The sequence below is a fragment of the Tachysurus fulvidraco genome, chromosome 9, assembly GCF_022655615.1.
Source record: "Tachysurus fulvidraco isolate hzauxx_2018 chromosome 9, HZAU_PFXX_2.0, whole genome shotgun sequence".
Lineage (NCBI taxonomy): Eukaryota > Metazoa > Chordata > Actinopteri > Siluriformes > Bagridae > Tachysurus > Tachysurus fulvidraco.
In genome coordinates, this window is record NC_062526.1 from 23,716,745 (window position 1) to 23,734,606 (window position 17,862).

General features: G+C 36.4%; 1 protein-coding gene across 9 annotated transcripts in view; it reads left to right on the forward strand.

Annotated features, from left to right (window-relative positions):
- LOC113640723 overlaps positions 1-17,394 on the forward strand; it is a 137,919-nt gene extending 120,525 nt beyond the window's left edge. For 7 of the 9 annotated variants that reach the window (XM_047818119.1, XM_047818123.1, XM_047818118.1 and 4 more), the window contains exons 2-9: positions 424-726; positions 1,695-2,003; positions 14,771-15,079; positions 15,744-15,860; positions 16,316-16,468; positions 16,556-16,627; positions 16,750-16,820; positions 17,032-17,394. In XM_047818119.1, coding sequence (XP_047674075.1) covers positions 424-726; positions 1,695-2,003; positions 14,771-15,079; positions 15,744-15,860; positions 16,316-16,468; positions 16,556-16,627; positions 16,750-16,820; positions 17,032-17,145 — 1,448 coding nt within the window. In that variant the 3' untranslated portion in view covers positions 17,146-17,394. Of the gene's footprint in view, positions 1-423; positions 727-1,694; positions 2,004-2,904; positions 3,010-3,126; positions 3,199-3,335; positions 3,392-3,602; positions 3,967-7,456; positions 7,644-13,546; positions 13,850-14,770; positions 15,080-15,743; positions 15,861-16,315; positions 16,469-16,555; positions 16,628-16,749; positions 16,821-17,031 lie in introns of those variants that run through there. The other 2 variants (XM_047818125.1, XM_047818126.1) reach the window with 2 other exon arrangements.
- Positions 17,395-17,862: the final 468 nt, after the last annotated feature.

The window sequence follows — 17,862 nt, forward strand, 5'->3', positions numbered from 1 at the left end:
TGCTCATGTGTTTTTTCCCTTGTATTTCTATGAATATTGGTCACACAGTGATGATCTTTATACCGTTGGATTCTGTGGAATCTTGGCGCGTAACAGATGATTACAGGATTAAAAAATCCTACAGATAACATGTTTATGAAGTGTGGGGGTGTCCATTAAAGTGCTTGGTGTTGAAATACAGCTTTATTCGTGTTTATTTATTTCGTGTGAAATCGTGTTTATAGTCACGTTTAGCATGCTGTATGTGTAGATATATAATACATAAACATATTTATGAAGCTCATTTGCATATTGGTGCCAGTCTCCATTTCAACATTTATGAATTAAATGTACTGAAGAATAAATATTTCCAGTTCATTTGAAAATATTGTACTTCATGTTGTATTCAGTAGATTCTGAGTGTTTGTATGTTTGTGTCTGTAGGCTGTGATCTCTCTGCTCAAACTAAACATGTTTACATTGGACATCCTGGTGGTTCAGTTCTGTTACTCTGCTCCTGCTCTGACCTGCACACCAAACCTCACACATTCACCTGGATGGCCTACATAAGAGGAGGTCTGAAAGACATGTTAAATGATGAACACTACCGTGGCAGACTTCAGCTGTTTGATGAATTTTCTCCTGGTAATCTGTCTCTGCTCATATCTGACCTGAGAGAAGAGGATGGGGTAGACTACAGGTGCATCACTGAGAAGGGACACAGAGACATGAGGATTCTTGAAAAAGGTAAATGATTTAAATACACAATAAAAGTTAATATTTAGTGTAAAATCAACCTTGATCATACTTAAAATGAATTATAGTTACATATGTAATAAAATGTCTACTCCATTGACCATAATAGAAGGGAAACTAATTTAGGAGTCATATAGTGACACATCAGTATTAAGTTATAAATGACATTAAATACTGATTATGGTATCAGACTGACCTGAACTTTGGACTGGTGTTGGATTGGATTTGTGATATTTCTCAGTCTAAACTAAGATTATTCTCATAACATTGTAGTGTTTATAGAGCTACATGTCAACTGACACAAGACATAAACAGTAATAAAGCCTTCACTAGATGTCACTGTCAACTTGTTGAGTGTTTTTATCTTAATATCTGATACATCAGAATAAATTTTAATATGACATTAAACATTAAAACCAAACTCTAATTTACAGTCAAAGAAACTCTACATAACACACTAGACCTGGTGTTTATATTAATTTAACATGAACATAGATGAACACAGTCTGTACAGCAGCTGATACATTAGGAAGTCTTTTTAAATACATGTCTTTATAAATATTGATTTAGGTTCATGTCACTTATTAGGAGTTTATTCAGGAGCCATTTAGCCCTATGAAGAAGTTCCTAAAATAATGATTTATCTTTATTTATCAGTGACGGTTCAGTGATCAGCAGCTTCACCTCCTACTTTGTGCTTTATTTACATTTTTTGGTTAAATCTATTTCTCAATACTGTGTTCACATTTTTAAATCTTTTCACACAGTGAACACAACAGCGGTCTATGTGGACTGAATTATGTAGCACTTTAATTTGACACAAAATTTTAAAAATAATTTTCTAAGTCAAACTCAACGGTAAACAAAACTCTGTGTATCTACAGCTTATATTTCACATGTACTTTTCACCATGCAGTGTGTTCAGTAGATTCTGAGTGTTTGTATGTTTGTGTCTGTAGGCTGTGATCTCTCTGGTGATAAACATCAGGTAGTTATCAATGGACTCCCTGGTGGTTCAGTTCTGTTACCCTGCTCCTGCTCTGACCTGCACACCGATCCACAGACATTCACCTGGACAACAGACAGAACAGGACACTGGACTGACGTGTTAAATGATGAACACTATCGTGACAGATTTCAGCTGTTTAATCACATTTCTCCTGGTAATCTGTCTCTGCTCATATCTGACCTGAGAGAAGAGGATCAGAGAGTCTACAGGTGCAGAACTGGATTAAGGGAATACAGAGACATCAGGATTAATGTTAAAGGTAAAGCATTTAAATACATTATAAAAGTTTATATTTAGTGTGTGAACAGACGTGATAAGAACTGAATTATAGTAATTTATGTAACAAACATGTCTACTACATTTACCGTAACTGATGGTTTTACTCTAAGAGTCATAGTGTGTCACATTAAAATGACACCTATTTGGTGTGCAGGTCAGAGCAGGAGCAGGGTAACAGCACAGAAACACCTTTGTGTCATGTGATTTCTGTCTGATTATCATCACCAGAGAGAGCACAGCCTTCAGAATACACCTTCATTACTACTGACATAAACCTACATAAACATTAATAAAAGCTTCAGAAGGTGTCAATGTCAAATCAAATAAAATCAAATTTTATTTGTCACATACACATACATACAGAGTACAAAATGAAGTGAAATGCTTTTTGCATCTGTCCGATATTCAAGCTTAAAAGGATAAAAGGAATGCAATTAGGGATTAAAATAAAACCAAAAGCAGGTAGATAAATAAAAAGTATAAACTATATAAAATATGAAAATATGTGAAAAAGTAATGTATATACATAAATGCGTATGGTTTAAATGATTGTCCTTGAATTGTCAATGTGCAGTATGGTGTGTATAAAGTGGCACTGTGCTGTGCAAGTCCAGAGTTAAAGTGTTAGTCATGTTGTTTAATCTGACTGTGTTTTCTTCTAATATACAGTCAGAGAAATAAAATATAGAAATATATATCTAAAATATTTGTCAATTCTCTGTCTTTACATCAGCTGACACTTATTACACTTTATAAATCTTCATGTAGGTTCATGTCAGGTGTTGTTTATGTAGGTGTCATTTAACCTCATTAACATGACCTTAATTATGCTACCTTTTATTTTTAAAGAAGGTTTTTCTTTAGATTTATTTTCTTTTAAGGAGGAAAAAGAGAAACTTCAACACGCTCAGAGAAAACAGACAGAAGATCTACATCAGAACAGCCTCGAAGTAAAACATCAAACGCTCCACCTACACTGGAACAAGGTAAACAACCACACAGTAGCATCCCTCTGGGTGCCAAAACTTTTAATCAGTACTGAAAATGTATGATAGTATTACTACATTTATTAAAACATTTTATGTGTTATTGTTTTTTCACAGTTTTCAGCATTGTGGCTGCTTTTCTGTTGGTGATAGTTGGTGTAATGGTATTTATTTGTTGGAGACGCAAAGGTACAAAACACACACAGATTTTGAAATTGATTAATTAGTACAATTTCCACAAACTTCCTTTTGTGTCTCAATCAAAACAAGTCAGTCAGTAACTAAATAAGTTTGATGGTGTGATTTCTGAGGTCTTTTCCCATTAGGACGAAAATGTGGAAAGAACGTGATTACTGAAGGACGTCCAAAGCAGAAGGATCAGGTTAGTGTACATGCAGGCCTGGATTCAGCTGTATTTTTATTGTCATGTGACATCGTTTAGTCTTAAATGTACGGAACAACACATAGTGTAAATAAAGAAGTCAGATTTAGAGATTTGCGTCATCTTTACAGGATTTTACCTGCTTCTTTGAGACAACAGTAGAAGTAACAGAAGTGTTATATGTAGAATTTTCCTCTTCTGTCTTTCACAGACTGTGCCTGATGTTACTTACTCTACTGTAAGCCACATTCACACAGCCGGAGCAGCTCGGGTCCAGATCAATGTGGGAGAGAAAACTGAATACGCCAGCATTGTAACAAATTAATCCGCAGTAAATATATAGAATAATGCTGAAATCATCTATGTAATCTTAAAAATCATATTTTGAGTGTATGTGTCATTTTATATATTGTGTAGCATTCTTTTTTTAAAAATGAAAGGTAAAAAGCTTGTTTTGTGTTGTGAATGTGGCTGTTTGTGAATGTCATGGGAAATTCACCAGGACTGAATGTGTATTTTGAAATTAGTTTTTGCAAAACACACTTAATGTTCATTAAAGCGTTTGTGACAGTGTGCTTGTTGAGTTTGGAGTATTACACTTTTTTCTTTCTGCATGTCACAATGTCGGTTAAATGAAGATGTGAGAAAGAGGAAGTTGTACATGGTTGAACGTATGGTACTTTAACTCTATCCAAGTATGGCCATTTACACAATTCTTCTTAAGAAATTGTTTTCTCAATTAACAGGCATATTCTGCTGAGTGTATACAGAAGTAAGAGGGAAGAAATCATTAGTATTAATACCCCTAATTTCCAGACCATCAATGACATTACAGGACACAGAATGTTCTTGGCTCATGGTACGAAGAAGAATATTGACTTTCTTTCCACTCAAATTCAGCTCTTGCATCAAACGATCAGAACAAAAGGTAGCTGAACTTCCCTGATCTAGAAAGGCACAAGTTTGCATTAGAGTTTTACCTTTGGTAGATTTTTCTTGAACTGGTATAATTGGCATTACACTTCTCTCATTCCCGGCCCCTGTGTGACACAAAGTTTGAGCAGACACTAGTTCGTGTTTTTTCCTCTGGTTCCTTCACAGTTGTTTTTTTGCGATATATGTGCAGGATTGTTGGATGTGTTTCTCCACAAACATCACAAATCAAACGATTCTCACATTAATTGCTCAAATGTCCCAACTTCAGGGCTCCGAAGCAAACTCCTTTGGCCTTCAGTAATTCAATTTTGTCTCGCTGAGGCTTTTTCTTCAAAGCAAAACTCTTTTCCAATGAATGTTGATTTACACAAAAGAGACAGGTTATACTTGATTTGGATACAAAATGATATCCTTGCTGTGATGGAACGTTGCTTGCTTTCCCTGTTGGAACTGAAGCAGCAACATCAGTGGCAAAACTAGTCCCTTTAAATGGTTTACGTAATTGACCCTTAAGTTTACCTTGTTTGTCCTGAATGTTTCCAAACACAGGGTCAGTTGCAATCTTAACCTGTTTTTCAACAAACTTCACAATATGTGAAAACTTTGGTCTGCTTTGACTGGATTCCATAATCTGACAAGCCTTGGATCTCCATTGCTCTCTGAGCTTATAAGGTAACTTTGTCACCACAGTATTCATGTAAGAAAGTTCACTCATAGTATTACAACAGGTACGTAGAAACAAAGCATAAGCCTGTAATCCTTGTAAATCTTCAGCCTTTAAAGCAGCCAGTTCAACACTTTCTCCAAATAGGCATTAGATACCTTGAATAAATCTTTGGCCAATGCATAGGCTCTGTCAGGGGGTAAATGCTGTCAACTTTGGATCAAGTCCTTGGGTGGCGCCATAGTAAACTGCTCAAGAAAATACAAACGATCTTTATCATTGTTGTTTTTTTCCCTCAATGCCATGTACAAATGCTCTAATGAATGAAATATACTGCAATGGATCACCATTAAAGATTGGAATCTCCCTTTTTGGTAAGATATGTGGATGTTCTTGCTGCTGAATGAGAAGTTGTTCATTCGACTTGTCTTCCTGCAAGGAATCATTCTGAAGAGTAATAACATTACTTCCTTGATTCTGATTGGATACGAGATGTGATGTAGTTGCTCCATCCACACCATCTGTATTCATTGATATTGATCTCAATGGCACATATTCATTGGCACTAGGATTGAGACCCTTGGGTCGAGTAGAATCAGAACTGAGGTTATGACTTAGATGCATCCGCCTTTGATCACTCTGCTTTGATTTTGAACTTGAACTCCCATCACCTGTACGTGGCTTATCAGAAGCTTGTCATACGGCAATCTTTGCTGTTGAAGCTCAGTAGGATGAACTGAGACGGAAAAAGGAACAGTTACAACTGGATGCTGAAACAGCATGGTATGTTCATGTAAGGCTCCTACAATATATATAATTGTTTTATTTATTTATTTATTTATTTATTTATTTTAAATACACCTTTTAAAATTTTATGTTAAATGCACTATTGTTTTATACAGCAGTGTTGTTGTTTTTTTTTTTTTTTTAAATAAATGTTCATATTCTCCATATGCTTGCATAAGCATATCCAGTTCTCTGGTGAGAAATATGCAGACTTTTTTTTGTCTGACGCTGTTGATTTCAAATGATTTTATTACCAGATTCAGACTTCCTCTGAGAAAAAGAAAACTAATGCAAAATGAACATTTATAGAGGACTTTTAACAGTAAACATTGTCACAAGCAGCTTTTAAATTTTACTTCAAATTCTGACCAAGCTGGAATATGTGAAGGAAATTGTATCCTATTCCTGTTCATGTTACATTAAGGCTCTTCTTTCTTCTTCCTGCAAAAATCTGGATGTAGATTTAGATCACTAATTAGAAATTATCTGTAGTTAAGCTGTAGTAGCAGATGGCGTTTAGTTTAGTTACTATATTAGCAGGCTTATTATCATTAGGGGTCAAGCCCCGAAGGGGCGTAGACACCTATTGTTATCGTTAGTGTTCTTCCTCTTCTGCCATTGAAGTCAATGGCAGCCCATAGAACCGTACGTAGGAAAGTTATGAAATTTGGCACACATGTAGAGGCCAGTCTTATAAGTTACTATAGCAACTCTGGTGTGTCAAGCCCAAACCCTCTAAACACCAGTCCAAAACAAATTCTAGTACTTGAGGGGCGGGTTGGCACACAATATGTATTGGGTGCTGGAATCAGATTCGCAAGTATTGGGTGCTAATATCAGAATCAGCACCACAGTCACACACACACACACACACACACACACACACACAGACATTTCGCAACGTTGGTATGGTTCATCAGCGACATGTTCTGAGCGCATCTGATCAGCTTCACCCCGGAATCGCTGCTTGCAGCCGTATTTTTTATTATTATTATTATTATTATTATTATTATTATTATTATTATTATTATTAAAAATTGAGTTCTTAAGCTTGTTGTAGTAGGTCGAGTAATAGGTTATAGGTATCAGTAAGAGATAAAGTACCTTCTTTCTTCTGTTTGTAGAATTTTGATGTACACAAATTATTAGATTAATTATCTGTAGCCCAGCTGTAGTACCAGCTTTGAGACACAAGATGTCGCCACTTAGTCACTAAGCCGTAGCTTTATAATCAAAGAATAAATAAATAAATAAATAAATCACTTTTTAAAAACATTTCAAACTGTAAAACAGGTTACAAATTAAAATGATACTCCTCTGATTAATCTTGCGTTTCATAATTACTCTTGACCAGCCTCTATGTTCTCTTCAGCTCACATGTGGTAAATGTGTCTTTAAGACTTCCTGTAAGTTTCAAGAAACACACTTGCTGGTGAATATACTGATGGACATTACAGCTTTGTCCCAAACACTAGAATTCCTGTGTGTTATAAAGGGAAGTTAATGTTGCAGCTCATGCCCAGTTGTTTATTGTTATTATTTTCTCATTTTTTATTATTTTTTACATTTTTTACATCTTCTCAAATATCTTAAGGACATGCTTGGCTTGTAATATATATATATATATATATAATATTTGTATGTGTGTGTGTGCGTGCATTGGAGTAAGTGTTAAAATGTTTTTTTTTAAATGAGAAATGACATAGTGGTTGTTGTGGCTTCCTGAAAACCAAAGTGTATAAAGAGAGACACTCAGTCAGTGTGTCAGTCTGTGTGTTTCACACTGAGGGACTGGTGTGTGTGCAGAAGAATCAGTAATGATGAAGTGCTTATATCTTTTGTATGTCGTGTTTCACGTTGCTGCAGGTAAGTGAAGTTATTTTTTATTTTCTATTACAGAAAGAAGAGAGAATATTATCCAGTTCTTATTTCAGCTGCTTTGTGTTTAGTTCATGTGGTTTCTGTCCAGACTGGGTTTACAGTAGGCTGGAGTTCAGCTCTGTTTCTAAAAAATAAACCAAACACTGTCAAATGTTTATTAATTAGAGAATAAATAACATAAAATATGTAAATTTTAAGACAGCATTAATCTTTATACACAAGGTAAACATTCACGTCATGCCTTGTGTTATAATGTCCTTATTTAGACCTGTTCAGCTTTGATTATGTGGACTTTTTCTTCCTGATTAACTTCAGTCTAAAATGTACTGATGAAGAGAGGTGGGCTAATGAATAAGGAGGATTCTACAGTGAGATAATTTTACATCCCTATAATATTACAGTGTATGTTTTTACACAGTTACTGAATTACATCTCTCACAATCTGTCTTATTGAATGTATCTATAATAAATCACATAAAGCATAGTAGAAAAGTTACTTCCTGTAACTTGTATTCCACTTTGTCACTCTGCTCTTAGCTGTGAACCTTTTTCTGCTGTCTCTCTGTCACTGATGTCGCTCTTCACTTCCTACATCATATTTAGTTTTTATTTTTTAGAATTAGTTACATGCATTTAACAACATAACACTCTTAACAATGTTATATTTGGACTCTTTATATCACTTTTCACTTATTTTGACTCAATTTACTAAAATAGATTAAATTTCATTCATTCATTCATTCATTCATTACCGCTTATCTGTACTACCCGGGTCACGGGGAGCCTGTGCCTCTCTCAGGCGTCATCGGGCATCAAGGCAGGATACACCCTGGACGGAGTGCCAACTCATCCCAGGGCACACACACTCTCATTCACTCACTCACACACACACTACGGACAATTTTCCAGAGATGCCAATCAACCTACCATGCATGACTTTGGACTGGGGGAGGAAGTAAAAGTTTTTTTTTTTTGTAAAAGTAATTTAAACAATTAAAATAATATTATTAACTGATTACCAGTTCATCTTCATCCAGTAAACTATTTTACAAAAGTATAAATGTGTGGCTCTATGAGCAGTGCGGTGGCCTGGTGTAACTTCTAGGTCACTTCTTCACTCTGGTCTTAGCTTTAAATAGATTTTTGTGAATTTCACACCTTTTTCTGCTGTCCCTCTGTCACTACTGTCTTTTTGAAGACTGACTTCACTCCCTATGTTACATCACATTTAAAGTCTTTATTTTTTGCATGTAACTAATTGTAAATTTATAAAACACTTTGTTCACCTTTTCAAAAGTCATAACAGCATCTTTTAATAAAATGTTTTTTTCTTAAAGCAAACAAAGTAGAACAGCTGATTTCTACTTTAGCCTTACCTTTATACATTTAACTTTATACACACCATTAAATATTCAGTTCTTTATTAAGAAATGTCAGTATATCAGTTTCTTATTTTAATTTGTCCATGTAGATCAGGGGTGTCAAACTCTGGCCCGTTGGCCAAATTGCCTTGTAGAATGCCTAGCCACTGTATTGATGCGTAGTCACGAACATCAAGCGCCCCTCATTCTCTGTTGACGGTCGTTAACGACCATGTTACAGTCACATCGAGCAAGTTAATTCCACCCTCCACAAAAACGGGCAAACTAAAGATGGACAATATTAGCTTTCAAGGCAGGTGGGAGGCAGATTACCTGTTCACGAATATAAAGGACAGACCTGTTTGTCTTGTGTGCTAACGGAGCTAACGTGTCTGTAACGAAAGAATATAACATAAGACACTATGACACGAAGCATTATGAGAAGTATAAGGACCTGGACGTAAAGCAGAAGCTCCAGAAGGCAGAGGAGATGAAAAAAAGTCTGGTTTCCCTTCAGACTATGTCCATGAAAGCAAAATCAAAAAGTGAAGCTGCTATAAAGGCTGTAAAGAGTTATTGTGGCAGCAGAGACAGCAGTAAAGTGTATGGTCAAAGTTTGCGAAATGAACACCACTGATGTGTCTTTTATTAGGGGCCGAGCACCGATGGTGCGAAGCCCTATTGTTTTTGCTCAGGTTTATTATTATGTGTTTTTTTGTTTGTTTGATTGTTTTATTGTTTTGCACACATTGGCCAGTTGAGGTCCCTTAACATGCTCGAAAACTCTTGAAATTTCGCACACATGTCAGAGTCAGGCGGCGCTAGGCTTGGGCAAAGGCTGGAATACGGGCGTGGCAGGGAGGCTCTGCAGCGCCCCCTGTAATGAAAAAACAAACATTTGTGCACAGATCGGGCAATTATGTACGCACATGTACGAGAGTATGGTATGCATATAGATCTCATCGACCCGAACAACTTTCGTGCTCTAAACTATGAGCTCCGCCCAACAGGAAGCCGGCCATTTTGGATTATTTCATAATTGCATGCGGTGAACTTTTAAGTAGTCCTCCTAGGGAATTCATGCGATTGACATCAAACGTGGTGAACATGATGCCGAGACATTGCACTTGCTAAATTCCGAAGGGATTTTTGATATCTCGAACGGTGCTGCCATGGCGAGGCGACAAAGTTATGGCGAATTCAGAGAAACAGGAAATGTCTAATAACTAAAGCAAACAATGTCTTATTGTGATGACACGCGGTGTGTATGTTCGGCCAAGGATGCTGATCGCAGTGATGTGCCTATTGTGAATCTCAGACATAGCGCCACCAACAGGCACCAGGAAGTGTGTCAGTCACAACAGTTGCATGTGGTGAACTTTTAAATACTCCTCCTAGGACATTCATGCGATCGACACCAAACGTGGTCAACATGATGCCGAGAGGTTGTAGATGATAAATTACGAAGGGATTTTTGATATCTCGAACTTTGCTGCCATGTCGAGGCGACTAATTTATGGCGCATTCAGAGAAACAGGAAGTGTCTTCTATCTAAAGCAAAAAATGTCTTATTGTGATGACACGCGGTGTGTATGTTCGGCCAAGGATTCCGATCACATCGATGTACTTATTGTGAGTCCCGGGTATAGCGCCACCAACAGGCCCCAGGAAGTGTGTCAGTCACAAAGGTAGATTTTTTCACAGTTGCATGCAATGAACTTTTAAATACTCCTCCTAGAAGATTCATGCGATTGAATCTAATGCAAAATTGCAAACGGATTTTTGATGTTTCAATCACTGTTGCCATGGCATTGTGTCAAAGTTTACTTTTATTTCAGGCATATTTAAGGCTTTTGGCATGCTTAGATTAACTTGAAATTTGACACATACATCACATTTGTCGGCTGTTAAGTGTGGACAAAAAGGTCAGACAAAGGTGTGTCTCTTAAGTGGCTCACTAGCGCCCCGTTTGTCTAAAATGTGGGGTTTCATTTACCTACAGTCCCCAAATGGGTCAGTAACAACATAAAATAGTCCACTGACATTTACCCACTTCATGCACTTGCCCACCGTGCATTGTTTTCTGGGAGGCACCGTATAGCGATATAAAAACGTGCGAGGGCCTGCTTGCAGCTATATTTTCAAATTTAATTTCTTATGTGTTTGTAATATCAAGCTCTGGTTGTTCCAAATCCTTTGTTTAAGCAAAACTAAAGTTTCTTTCTATATGAAAAAGGTTGAACATTACAGATCAGTTGCAGTTAATTTTTCAGTTAATATTCAGTTTGGCCCGTGACTTTATCTCAGCTTTTTATTTTGTCCCACTGTGAATTTGGGTTTGACACCCCTGGTGTAGATCATAGGTCACTAACAGGCGGACCGTGGTCCGGGTCCGAACCCAGAAGCTGTCCAATACTGACCCGGACCTACAGCCAAAACAAAAGGTTCTGATTTAAAATTTGACGGGACGCTTCGACCTTAGAATGACCACCTAATAAAATGTTTAATATTTAATAAACCGAAACAGCAAAAACGAAACTTTTAGCAGCACAAACCAGCACAAACGGAGCACAAACGAACAAGACTATTTTTGTTGAATTTGGTGCATGTGGGGGGGCTGATGACGTAATCGGCCAATAATGCAGTGTGTAATATTTAATAAACCCGAAACAGCACAAACAAAACTTTTAGCAGCACAAACAAAGCACAAAAGAATGAGACTATTTTGGTTAAATTTGGAGTAGGTGGAGGGGCTGAGTGACCTAGAATTTACTATAATTATTCTTTTAATATCTAAAAAAAACCAAAGCAGCACAAACGAACGAGACTATTTTGCTGACGTTTTGCGTTGGGTGGGGGGCCAACTTCATGCTGGTCTTCTACCTTAATCGGTGCAGCTTTTGCAATCTTTACGGTAGTGGTAGTGGGAAAGTACAGACCAATTGCATGTAAGTTAAACCATCCCACTTGATACCACTCAGGGAATCAAGTCTGTGCATTCCTGAAGTAAACACTGCGTCTCAACAAGCCAAGACAGATGAGAGCGAATTAGAGTAAAGTTACACATGAAAGAAAGATAGCGATACATGTAGAAAACAAAGGGTGGGAAACAGACGGGTGAGACGGAGAGAGGGAGAGAAACAGACGAGTGAGACGGAGAAAGGGAGTATAAAGAACAAATGGCGCTCTTCAAAAAAAGAAAAGTGAACAGCGAAAACATTTAATCCAGAATTGACAGACTCATTTCTGTTCACACTTCACACTAAACCAGTGTGTCTCATATGTTCAGAAACTGTGGCACTTATTAAAAGTGGCAATGTGAAACGCCATTATGAGACAAAACATAAAGGTTTTGAACAAACATATCCACTCAAATCTGAAGACAGCGTCCCTGAGACAGTTTTCCCAGGTTCTCTCACTGAGATATAAAAGGGAAAGTTAAGCACTTTATTTAAACATACAATTTTCACATTTTATTTATTTGCTCTTATTTTAAAATGTAGCCCTACTTTTATTTATTTAATGAGAGAACGTTATACATGTCTACAATCATACATAAGTTCAGTTGTATGTTACGTGACAATAAATATTGTCAAAAAGTTTTTGAATTGTACTGAATTTATTTGATTTGACAATCAGGTATTGATTGCTTGAAGATGTTGATACAACTACTAGGCTACTTAAATATATATCACACTAACTAGTTAGACATTATGATCTTCCGGACCTTTGCTTCAAGAAATTTTCTCTTACTGGTCCTCTTTATATTTTAGTTGAACACGTCTGATCTATAGATAGCTCTGAGCCTGTAGAGTCGTGTGTTTTGAAACCTGATCTAATGTTAAAGCAGTAAAGTCCGTGTGTCATGGATGAGCCAAGGCGCATAATAAGTGCTTTGTTCAGTCACAGACAACTACAGGAAGGACGCAGACAATAAGCAGCGGTTTCTTTTGACGGCAGAGACGTGAAATTTTATAATTCAACCGATTTTTCTTATAATATGATTTATCATCCTGAAACACCAAAAGTAAGAGTAAAGGTGGTGCCATGGCTGCTCGGTTGCTTTGTGTTTGTTTCCTTGTATTTCTGTGAATATTGGTCACACAGTGATGATCCTTATACCGTTGGATTCTGTGGAATATCGGCTTTCTGACTGAACCAAGGTTGTGTTTGTGTCACGTAACAGATGATTACAGGATTATAAAGTCCTACAGATGACATGTTTATGAAGTGTGGGGTGTCCATTTAAGTGCTTGGTGTTGAAATAAAGCTTTATTTTTTTATTAAAAATCACGTTTATAGTCGCATAGTAAAGTTTTTCCTGTTGCTTTAGCATGCTGCATGTGTAGATATATAATACATTAACATATTTATGAAGAACATTTGCATATTGGTGCCAATCTACATTTCAATATTCATGAATTAAATGTACTGAAGAATAAATATTACCTTACTAGTTCATCTGAAAATATTGTACGTCATGTTTTATTCAGTAGATTCTGAGTGTTTGTATGTTTGTGTCTGTAGGCTGTGATCTCTCTGCTCAAACTATACATCGTTACAATGGACATCCTGGTGGTTCAGTTCTGTTACCCTGCTCCTGCTCTGACCTGCACACCAAACCTCACACATTCACCTGGATGGCCTACATAAGAGGAGGTCTGAAAGACATGTTAAATGATGAACACTACCGTGGCAGACTTCAGCTGTTTAATAACACTTCTCCTGGTAATCTGTCTCTGCTCATATCTGACCTGAGAGAAGAGGATGATGTAGACTACAGGTGCAGCACTGAGAAGGGACACAGAGACATGCGTATTAATGTTAAAGGTAAATGATTTAAATACACAATAAAAGTTTATATTTAGTGTAAAATCATCCTTGATCATACTTAAAATGAATTATAGTTACATATGTAATAGAATGTCTACTCCATTTACCATAAAGGGGAATTAATTTAGGAGTCATATAGTGACACATCAGTATTAAGTTTTAACATTAAATACTGATTATGGTATCAGACTGACCTGAACTTTGGACTGGTGTTGGATTGGATTTGTGATATTTCTCAGTCTAAACTAAGATTTATTCTCATAACATTGTAGTGTTTATAGAGCTACATGTCAACTGACATAAGACATAAACGGTAATAAAGACTTCACTAGACATCACTGTCAACTTGTTGAGTTTTTTATCTTAATATCTGATACATCAGAATAAATTTTAATATGACATTAAACATTAAAACCAAACTCTAATTTACAGTCAGAGAAACTCTACATAACACACTAGACCTGGTGTTTACCTGGTGTTAATTTAACATCAACATTGATGAACACAGTCTGTACATCAGCTGATACATTAAGAAGTCTTTTTAAATACATGTCTTTATAAACATTGATTTAGGTTCATGTCACTTATTATTAGGAGTTTATTAAGGAGCCATTTAGCCCTATGTCCCTAAAGTCCCTAAAATAATGATTTATCTTTATTTATCAGTGACGGTTCAGTGATCACCAGCTTCACCTCCTACTTTGTGCTTTATTTACATTTTTTTTGGTTAAATCTATTTCTCAGTACTGTGTTCACATTTTTAAATACTACCTATACATTTCACACAGTGAACACAACAGTCTATGTTGACTGAATTATGTATTACTTTTCTTTACTTTGACACAAAAAGGATTAAAAAATATTGTACTTTATATTGTGTTCAGTAGATTCTGAGTGTTTGTATGTTTGTGTCCGTAGGCTGTGATCTCTCTGGTGATAAACATCAGGTAGCTATCAATGGACACCCTGGTGGTTCAGTTCTGTTACCCTGCTCCTGCTCTGACCTGCACACCAATCCTCAGATATTCACCTGGACGACTAACAGAACAGGACACTGGACTGACGTGTTAAATGATGAACACTACCGTGACAGACTTCAGCTGTTTAATAACATTTCTCTTGGTAATCTGTCTCTGCTCATATCTAACCTGAGAGAAGAGGATCAGAGAGTCTACAGGTGCAGCACTGGATTAAGGGAATACAGAGACATCAGGATTAATGTTAAAGGTAAAACATTTAAATACTCAATAAAAGTTTATATTTAGTGTGCAAACAGACCTGATGAGAACTGAATTATAGTCATATATGTAACAAACATGTCTACTAAATTTACCATAACTGATAGTTTTACTCTACGAGTCATAGTGTGTCACATTAAAATGACACCTATTTGGTGTGCAGGTCAGAGCAGGAGCAGGGTAACAGCACAGAAACACCTTTGTGTCATGTGATTTCTGTCTGATTATCATCAGCAGAGAGAGCACAGCCTTCAGAACACACCTTCATTACTACTGACATAAACCTACATAAACATTAATAAAAGCTTCAGAAGGTGTCAGTGTCATGTTGTTTAATATGACTTTGTGTTTTCTTCTTTTACAGTCAGAGAAATAAAATATAAAAGTCTATATCTGATATCTTTGCCAATTTTCTGTTTTCACATCAGCTGACACTTATTACACTTTATAAATCTTTATGTATGTTCATGTCAGTTGTTGTTTATGTAGGTGTCATTTAACCTCATTAACATGACACTAATTGTGTTAACTTTTATTTTTAAAGAAGTTTTTACAGACATTGTTTCATTAATAACTGAGCGTGAGTGTCATGTGCCATATTACTAACAGTGATTATAAACAGACTTTATATTTATTAAGGTTTGTCTTTTCAGGAAGAAGAGAACCTTCAACACGCTCTGGGAAAACAGACAGAAGACCTCCATCAGAACAGCCTCCAAGTAAAACAACAAACTCTCCATCTGCATCATCCCCAGCAACACTGGCACAAGGTAAACAACCACACAGTAGCCTCCTCTGGGTGCCAAAACTTTTAATCAGTACAGAAATTGTATGATAGTATTATTACATTTATTAAAACATTTTATGTGTTGTTGTTGTTGTTGTTGTTGTTGTTGTTGTTTTCACAGTTTTCAGCATTGTGGCTGCTTTTCTCTTGGTGATAGTTGGTGTAATGGCATTTGTTTAATCTGTCTTTGTTTTCTTTTAATTTACAATCAGAGAAATAAAATATAGAAGTCTATATCTGATATCTTTGTCATTTCTCTCAGTCTTTACATCAGCTGACACTAATTACACTTCATGTAGGTTCTTGACAGTTGTTGTTTATGTAGGTGTCATTTAACCTCACAGACATTTATTCATTAATATCTAGGTGTGAATGTCATGTGTCATATTACTAACAGTGATTAACAGACTTTAGATTTAATACATTTTATATTTTCAGGAGGAAGAAGAGAAACTTTAACACGCTCAGGGAAAACAGACAGAAGACCTCCATCAGAACAGCCTCCAAGTAAAACAACAAACTCTCCACCTGCATCATCCTCAACAACACTGAAACGAGATGAACAACCACCACACAGCAGCCTCCCTCTGGGTGCCAAAACTTTTAATCAGTACTGAAAATGTATGATAGTATTATTACATTTGTTAAAATATTTTATGTGTTATTGTTTTTTCACAGTTTTCGGCATTGTTGCCGCTTTGCTGTTGGTGATAGTTGGTATAATGGCATTTATTTGTTGGAAGCGCAAAGGTACAACAAACACACAGATTTTGAAATTGAATAATTAGTACAATTTCCACAAACTTCCTTTTGTGTCTCAATCAAAGCAAGTCAGTCAGTAATTAAATAAGTTTGATGGTGTGATTTCTGAGGTCTTTTCCCATTAGGAGGAAGACGTGGAAAGAACAAAGTTACTGAAAGACGTCCAAAGCAGAAGGATCAGGTTAGTTTACATGCAGGCCTGGATTCAGCTGTATTTTTGTCGTCATGTGACATCTTTTAGTCTTAAATGTACAGAAAAACACATGGTGTAAATAAAGAAGACATATTTGGAGATTTGTGTCATCTTTACAGGATTTTACCTGATTCTTGGGGACCACAGTAGAAGTAACAGAAGTGTTATATGTAGAATTTTCCTCTTCTGTCTTTCACAGACTGTGCCTGATGTTACTTACTCTACTGTAAGCCACATTCACACAGCCGGAGCAGCTCGGGTCCAGATCAACGTCGAAGAGAAAACTGAATACGCCAGCATTGTAACAAATTAATTTGTAGTAAAAATATAGAATAATGCTGAAATCATCTACATAATCTTACAAATCATATTTTGAGTGTATGTGTCATTTTATATATTGTGTAGCATTCTTTTTTTTAAATGAAAGGAAAAAAGCTTGTTTTGTGTTGTGGATGTGGCTGTTTGTGAATGTCGTGGGAAATTCACCAGGACTGAATGTGTATTTTGAAATTAGTTTTTGCAAAACACACTTAATGTTCATTAAAGCATTTGTGACAGTGTGCTTGTTGAGTTTGGAGTATTACACTTTTTTCTTTCTGCATGTCACAATGTCGGTTAAATGAAGATGTGAGAAAGAGGAAGTTGACGTTCTTCCATCAGCCCCCACGCTGCCCTGATCACAGTCATGAAGTGACTCTGACATGCTGAGTGTCTCACATTGACTGTGGTTTTAAGTGTGAATACTTGTCAGCTTTTTTGTTAAAAAGTATCATGCATGGGGGAGGGAATCACTGTTCCACCTATTATCAATCTTAACATCCACTACATTACATGGCAACGTACACAGTGACCTGACTGATGCTTTATAATGTCTGCCATATCTGGTATTATTATGTGAAGTTATCTTTATACCGTGAGAACAAGTGCTGATGAATCAGTCCTGTGGTGGCACCGCTAACATTACATCAGACTCTATTAGAGTTCAGTTTATTACCACATAAGGTCTTCCAGGAATCGGTTCAGCCCACTG